Below are 8,152 nucleotides of genomic sequence, written 5' to 3'. Positions count from 1 at the left end.
TATCAATTATGGTTGCAAACTAATAAAAAATATAAAAGTGATAATATTACAAAAGAAGACTTACTGTTAACCTTCAGAAATATATATAATTGCTGTCTTGTTTTGTGGTGTTTATAGTTTAAAATACTTCCACGTATACATATATATACATATATATATATGTAAATATGTAAATATACTGGGATGTAACTGGGACCCTGTGTACATAATTTCGCTCCACCACATGTACCACATGAGGTGAGAATGACAATAAAGAAACTCTGACTCTGATATATATATGTATGTTATAATGTGTGTGTGTGTTGTATGAATGTGTGTGTGGAGGTAAATGAGGCACAGATTGTGTTGTAAAGAGTTTTGAGTATATTGATTAGATAAAAAGGAGTAATATAAGTACAGACCATTTACCATAACCAAAAATAATAAATTATTCTTATATTTCTCAAATGTATAATTTCTCAAATGATGATATTAAAAATCGTGGCCAATGCGGCCACAGAATAATGTAAGGTGAGCAAGGCCACCATTGGCCACCCCTGACTCTGTCATTGCACGTGTTGGTCACAAACTACAAACATTCACCATTCACTCAGCGACAGGGGACCATGGCGTTCCGTTTGTTTTACTGTATTTTATTATTAGCTTGTACTATATTTGTGCTCAAGTTTTGCTGAGTAAACCAAACGCTTAACAAACTAAAGTAAATATTCCTGCACCAAATGACATGACGTTCCTCAATTCATAAAATTTTATTTTCTTGCAAAAATAACTTCATCCATCTCTCAGCACTTCAGTGACCTCCTCAGGAGGAGTTTTAAGGCCGTTGCTCCTCAGACAGGAGGGTGGAGGTGGTGGGGTGAAGGCCGGTCCTGCGTCGCTCAGTTGCAGTAGTTCTGCAGGTCGAAGATGTTGCACCGATTGTGGCAGCACTGCTCGACGATTCCTCTCTTCACCATCATCTCCATCTGGTCCTTGAAGGCAAACTCCGCTACCTCGTTCTCCCCGCCGTGAACCGCTCCTGCTCCCGTCTTCGGAGGCAGGAATCCTGAGGGGTCGAAGAGAGAAGACACTATGAAACGACTCGAGCCCTGAAACAACAAAGAACCACCGTACCAAGAGACTAGACTCTTTGGAAAACAGAAATAAGAAAGTTTAAACTTTAAGAAGAGTTAGACGTTATGCTTTTCTTACAACTTGGGTACAAATGACCACAAATGAATGTAAAGCAACAACCAAAATGTTTAAAAGTGTCTCATAAAAGTCTGACAGAACTGGACAAGAAGGCAAGACACGAACAGGCAGAACCGTGAAGAAATAATGACAGAAGCATAAAGTATGCACAAATCGGCACTAAAAGGGTTTGAAAGGACCACAGTGAGTCCCAACTGAGGCACATAAAAGTTCTTGGAGGATGATCTTGGTCTCACCCAGCAGGGGGTCCACGTCTCTCTTTGGGTTGTAGAAGAAGCCTCTGTCTCCACAGACCAGGTAGAGAGCGTCGACCAGGTGAGAGCCGCACAGGTGCTGTGGGGGGTTCATGGCCTGGGACCCGGGCCACGAGACCACCAGTAGGACCAGCAGGGAGAAGGACTGGAGCCACAGAGCCGCCATTCTGGAGGAGAGCTGGACACACAAACATCATCATCTGGATGTCAACGGGTGGGGACAGGTGGAGGACGAGGAGAATCACTCACCTGAAGAGCTGGAGGAGGAGATGAAGAGGAGGTGACTCGAGCTGGTTGGTGTGAGGCAGATCGAAGAGGGGTTCCTCCTTTTATACCTTCAAACACCCACTACCCCCCACTTCCTGTCGCTTCATTAGCTTCAGTATGACTCTGATCCTCCAGTCCTGGGTCGGACCTTCATCACGTGGACTGAACCCAACCATCGTCATAATTATTATTGTTGGATGAGAGCCTACAGATCTGGTCCAAAGTAAGAGTGAAGTTCAAACGAGTCCAGTTTAAACGTGGAAACTTTAAAGTGTGAGCTCCATCATGTCAGCAGCGCCTCGTTGTGCTGCTCATTGACCCGGTCCAGCACTTAGTACAGCAAACAGAACTTAATGGGCCAGAATAATCTGATCACCTCGTGCTGACAAATATTGATTAGCCAACGACCTTCTGCTCGGTCTGTAGAAATCTCCGACTGAGTCCCACCAAGTTTTCATTCATAATCAGTTTTCATTCGATCAGCATCAGCTCCTTTTGGGGCTTGAAATCAGATAATCAAGAAACAAGTGACATCAGCGCATTGTGTTTTAAATAATGGACATTTTATTTATTTATAGTGTCTCAAATTGTAATTTTAGCAGTAGTTATTCTGCAGCCAGAAAATGGTGCTTAGAAAGAAAATAAAGAACGCTGTTCTTTACGTTCCTTCAGGTTCTGGTTGATCTCTGGGCGAGCCGCACCAGAACATCGAGAGATCCCATTTTGACCACGTTAGATTTATTGGCTCAGCTCTATGGCAGCTATTTGTTTATTTATTTATCTTCTAAAAAATCCAATGAATACTTGTAGAATTTTCTTCGGGGGCAGTGGTGGCACAGAGGTTAGAAGTGGTGAGCCTGTGATTGGAGGGTTGTTGGTTCAACTCCCTGTACCGACAACATAAAAAATGTGGGAGGGAAAGGTGAAGCACCCACACTTTCCTCCACCCTCATTTGCCCCACTCTGGGCCCTTGAGCAAGGTCCTTAACCCCACCATCTGCCCCCCCTGGCACCCTAGATGCAGCTCTCTGCTCCACACAGAGGCTCTGGTAGCTCTGTGGTCTTTGGTCACATCAAGAAGAGCATCCGGCGTAAATGTTGAATAAATTAATTACCATTCATCATCTCATTAATTAAACAAGCCACACTGAAGACACAAGAAGTTTTTTCGACCCTGTTTTTATTTGCAAGGGGGCAGAATAGAAAACGTTGGTTACGTACTGTAACCCCAGATTCTATGAGTATAAGCGTAGCCCTTTAAGGCCTTCGCTTAGTGGGTTTATCCCGTTATGCAGAGCATAAGCACTGAAAAAATTAGTCCACGCCCACCTGCTGTGTGGGCCCCACCCGGTCCGTATAAATTACGTTAAGAGCGGGAAATCGGCTCCCAAAATAGCTTTTTCTTCAGCCATTTAGGAGCCAGTGAGGCCCGACGCTTAAAGGGCTACGCTTATACTCATAGAATCTGGGGTTACAGTACGTAACCAACGTTCTATGTCGTATAAGCTTCGCCCTTTAAGGCCTTCGCTTAGTGGGTAAAGGGCGAAGCCGATGTGGTCCTCGCCTCACTGGGTCCATTCGAACACAGTAAGAAGCGGAAGCTTGCCCAAAAAACGTCTTGTCACTCAGCTCCCCGTGTGCATAACTACGCATCGCGTAATTATGTGACATGCACAGACGCATGTTGAGAACTATGCGTTCTGACAAAGCATGAATGCCCCCGGAAAACTTTCAACGGGAAGAAGGAGTTGAAAAGAGAGAGGGGGGGGGGGGGCATGAACCAACTGGTTCATGGCTGAACAGTATAACAGATTAATGTCCATGAATTGATTGGTAACAATAATCATGAAGTGATTAGTGACAATAAAACCAAAATCACAGACACGACTTGTGACTGATAACAACATCTCACACTGTAATGCATGCAGACAGAAGTGAGCTTAAACAGAGTTCCATGAGAACAACAATATTCATTCTGTTAGAGCACTAAGGACAGAATGTGTCATGGAACGAGCCGTTACATCACGTAGGTAAAAGCGAATAAATGAGCAGGGTGTTGACCATGCAGCCGCAGTGCAAATGTCCTGCATTGACATACCATTATGCAGAGCAGTCGAAGATGCGATACCCCTGGTCGAGTGTGCTTAGAGGTTGACAGGAGGCCCTAAATCTGATGCTCTGTAGGCTTCAGAAAAGGCCTCACACAGCCAGTGTGACAAGCGCTGGATGGATAACGGCGACCTGCAGAAGCATCTCTATAATGTACAAACAATTGTTGAGTTTGAAAACGCATTGCAGCTGTGCGTGTTATGTAACACGACAACGCCCGCACCGGGCAGAGAAGATGAAAAAATGCTTCCTCCTCTGATCTGTGGGGGGGAAAAAACCCCTCCAACGATATCACTCTTGATTTAAAAGAGCTCGTGATGTTTTAGGCATAAAAGCTGGGTTGGTCTTAATCAGCTGAGCTGCCCGTCAGCCTAAATTCTAAGGCATGACGAAGCAACAGAGAGGGCAGATAATTACTTACCCTCTTAGCGGGTGTAAAACCAGCAGCAGGGCTGTTTAAAGAGACAAGAATTTAAGTGAAACCTGATCCAGAGGCTCAATTGAAGCTTTGATCATGGCTCGCAGGACCAGCGTTAAATCCCACTGTGGAGCAAGTGGACGTGAAGCAGGCCTGTGTCTCTGAACATCTTTAGAAAGAACGCTTCATCAGCGGGTGATTAAAAGCTGTTCTGTCTCCGAACCTTCGTGGCAGGAATAGATGACTGCAACGTACGTAAAAGCGTACTGAAAACCAACTCCCTATCCATCAGCTGTTGTAGAAAAACAACACGCCGCCTAAAAGGCATGAGGTGGCCTCTAAACCTTCTCTGTACACCAGCGCTGAAAAGCCGTCCCCTTTGATGTGTACAGAACTGTGGTAGATGCAGCACGTGAATCTTGAATTGTGCACATTATCTCCTGAGGGAGACCCATCCTCTAAGTGGGACCGCTCAACGGTCAGACCCACAGGTGTTGACCTATTTCTGGGTAACTCTTGGTCGCTCCTCCTGCCTGAAGGAGAGCATCCTCCCTCCACGGCAGTTCCATGGCGACCCGACAACAGACGTTGCAGGCCTGGGAACCATGGTGCGTTCACACGCCGGGAGCCACCAGGAGAGCTGTCAATCCCTCCTCCTGAACTCGGTTCAGGAACCGTAAAGAAACAAAGGAGGTGGGGGGAAAGAAACGCGTATAAAAGCGTTTTGGGCCACCGGCTGTGAGCAATTGCATCCCCCCCCCAGCGATGGATTGTCTCGTGGGCTCAGGGAAAAAACCATAGTTGACACTGAGCGTTCTTCTCGCGTCGCAAACAGGTCCACAGCTGCTTTGCCAACTTCTGCTGCGTCTGAAAACATCAGATCTGGATGGAGGGTCTGGTCCACGTGACGTGGGCCGCCCCTGGACGTCATATCTGCCCCTCTGTTCAGAACACCGGATATGTAAAAACGCTCTAATAGAGAGCAGGTTTGATGAACCCAACTCAGTAGCTTCCGCGCAATGTGAAACATCTGGGCTGAACGCACACCCCCCTGGCGGTTTATGTACGCGGCAGTCACCATGTTGTCTGTGTGAATCAACACGTGTTGATTCTGTAGCACGGGAGCAAAGTGTTGAATCACATTCAGCACTGTGCGACACTCCAAAAACATTGATGTGGGCTGATGTGCGGTGGGACCACAGCGCCCCTACTGCTTGAGATAGGCATGTCCCCCCCCCAACCTGACAGAGACGCGTCCGTGAAGACTGACACGTATGACGTGGGTCTGCTGACGGGGACTCCCTCTGACAGAGCCAGAGTGCTTCCCCAGTGTCGGAGGCCTGCTCTCACGGAGGGAGGGACAGTGATCATCCGTCTCTTTTGTTTTACTGGATCCACACGCAGACGCGTAAACCACCTCTGGAGGCGTCTCATGTGTAACAAACCCAGCGTGACCACTGTGTGAGCTGATGACATCATTCCCAACAGCTTCATGACGGAGACAGCTGTTACCACTTTGCCAGGTCTTACGTGGCGTAATTGGATTTTAGAGTGTCGATTCTTGTTTGTGATAAACGAGCTGTCATGGTAATTGAGTTTAATACCACTCCCAGATAAACAATTGTCTGGGCCGGGAAAAACGAGCTCTTCTTCCAGTTTATGGCGAAGCCCAGATTTAGCAGGTGTGATGCTAACACCTGAGCCTGTATCAATGCTTCCTGTCTGGAGTGAGACAGGAGCAGCAGGTCGTTCAGGTAAAACAAACTTCTCATCCCTGCTCTGTGCAGTGGATGCAGGACTGTCTCCACACACTTTGAGAACGTACGAGGCGCGAGGGAATACCCGAAAGGCAGCCTGTTGTACTGATACTTCATCCCCTGAAAGGCGAAACGCAGAAATTTTCTGTGTTTTGGGATGATCGGTATGTGAAAATAAGCATCTTTTAAATCGATGGAGACAAACCAGTCGTTTTTCTGGATGTTGTCCAACAGCTGTCTGTTCATCAACATGTGAAAAGGTCTGTTCATGACCGCTTTGTTGAAAGCTGACAGATCCAGAATCGGTCTCATCCCTCCGGTCTTTTTGGGGACCAGGAAGTAGCGTGAGTAAAACCCTGTGTTTTTCTCCTCGTTGGGAACTCTTGAGATTACACTTTTTATCAGAAGCTCTTGGACTTCTGCATTTAAGGCTTAGACTTGGTCTGGTGATGACAGGACCGTCTCTATAACTCCTCCGAACGGAGGGGGTCGGGTTGCAAATTGCAGCGTGTAACCCTTGCATAACACTCTGTCCATCCATCTGTCCGGCGAACAGGTTTTTAACCACTCTGCGTGACGTTCGTGGAGTGGACGTACGTTTAAATGATGTGTCGTGTTTTGAACGGATGTCATCCAAAACTCCGCCTCGACCGCCGTCATGCGTCGCGGAAATGTTTTCCGCGTGACCCAAGGCGAGGCTTCCTCGAAAGGGCTGTTCTGCGCGCGCCCGTGCGCTGTGTCTGGATCGCAGACCAACCTTCATGTCCGGGCGGGGCGGTGTGTGCTGAGGCGAAGCGTGTGTCAGCTGATGACGTCGAGAGGCTGCACGTTTAACGTCGCTGTGCGAACGTTGAGAGGTGGAGGGCGTGACGTCATCAACGCCGTGCTGTCGAAGTGAAGGTTGTGAGCCTCGCGGGAGCGCACGTTTCCTCTGGAGGGACGTGCGCTGCTCTCGCTGAGGGCGGGGCCCGTCATTGGATTCATTCAGCTGTCTCACGCTTATGCCGCCGTGAGCTGCCGATCGCTGAGACGCGATGGATGACGGCCACTCGCGTTCATTCAGGAGAGGCGTGTGTTGTTTTCGCTGAGAGCGGGGACCTCCACCGGACCCGGCCTGCGGTCCCACATTTATCCCGATGTGGGCCGGTGAGCGCCGGACAGCTGTGCGTGCATCATCGACACAGCGCCGTTTGGATGGAGGCTGCTTGTCTCGCTCGGGTGCGCGTTAACACCGTTGGGTGGTGATCGTGCGGGTCTGATTGACAACAAGTTATTTCGCTTACCGTGGTGTCACGTGAGCGTCTGGGCATGTGAAGGAGCGGCGGTGGATTTAAAAAAAAAACTTTATTTAAGGACACCGGCTCTTTTTATGAGTGGAGGATGTGTGTGTAGCGGCTGTGAGCTCATCCGAGCTTACAGACTGGCTAAAAACAGGCATTTTGATCTTTGAAAATCATTTATTCAATTCCTGTGTCATTTATACACACATCCTCCGCAGACCGTCATTTCTTAAAACTTCTTCCCCGTGAGCCCTGCGGTTTGTTTGCTCCGAGCGCCGTCTGCAGGCGATCTCTGGGGAAAACACTGAAGTGCAGGCTGCCGGACTGAGGAGGGGTGGTCTCTGGCGGGCGGGGCTGGTGGTGGAGCTGGGCTAGACGAAGCTGCTGCTGCCGTGGAGCGTCGATGTTTCTGCCTCTGCTCTCGACGATCCCTCCAGCGGGCTGGGGGACGGGATGAGCCGCGCGGCTTGATGAGATGGCGCACAGCTTCCGACGTCTCCTCCGACTGCTTCGAATTCGCCAGCATGGTCGTCAAGCTGCTTCCGAACAGCGCGTCCGATGAGATGGGGCCCTCCATCAGGTCTTTGTGCAGCTTTTCTGGCAGCAATGGAGAGTGACGGAGCCAGATGGAACGTTGGATTACCGTCATCCACGCTGCAAATCCTCGACAGGCAACCCGTGGAAGCGGCGCACATGTTGAGGATGGCGTCTGCCGATTACACAGGGAGCTCTTTGTCTCCTCCGGCAGGTCTGAGGCCTCCAGCCTTTTCGACATGCTAACTGCTAGCAGCGCACGTAGTTGCTAACTGCTGCTGCCTGAAAAACACGTCGGTGGGCTCGATTGGAGAGCTTTAGTCGCCGTCTGGTTCCTCCGGA

The 8,152-nt window shown here is 48.9% G+C and overlaps 1 protein-coding gene and 1 pseudogene across 1 annotated transcript; both read right to left on the bottom strand.

The window, feature by feature from the left end:
• The window catches only part of LOC119420771, a 261,041-nt pseudogene that overhangs the window by 224,985 nt on the left and 27,904 nt on the right, over positions 1-8,152 (bottom strand).
• On the bottom strand, positions 735-1,743 carry ins (preproinsulin). The gene is made up of 3 exons (XM_037687762.1): positions 1,695-1,743; positions 1,428-1,623; positions 735-1,045 (listed from the first exon to the last, which is right to left on the bottom strand). Exons 2-3 carry the CDS (start codon positions 1,609-1,611, stop codon positions 879-881), a joined length of 351 nt encoding a protein of 116 aa, XP_037543690.1. The 5' UTR covers positions 1,612-1,623; positions 1,695-1,743; the 3' UTR covers positions 735-878.

Source organism: Nematolebias whitei, chromosome 14, assembly GCF_014905685.2.
Source record: "Nematolebias whitei isolate Nwh7 chromosome 14, NemWhi1, whole genome shotgun sequence".
Classification (NCBI taxonomy): domain Eukaryota; kingdom Metazoa; phylum Chordata; class Actinopteri; order Cyprinodontiformes; family Rivulidae; genus Nematolebias; species Nematolebias whitei.
The sequence above is the reverse complement of the archived record's forward strand: the minus strand, read 5'-3'. Positions and strand labels throughout refer to the sequence as shown.

Excerpts from the sequence above, each read along its gene's own strand:
- ins (XM_037687762.1), bottom strand. The coding sequence starts at position 1,611 with ATGGCGGCTCTGTGGCTCCAGTCCTTCTCCCTGCTGGTCCTACTGGTG. Across the intron at positions 1,046-1,427 it reads AGACGTGGACCCCCTGCTGG|GATTCCTGCCTCCGAAGACG; the intron begins GTGAGACCAAGA and ends TCGACCCCTCAG.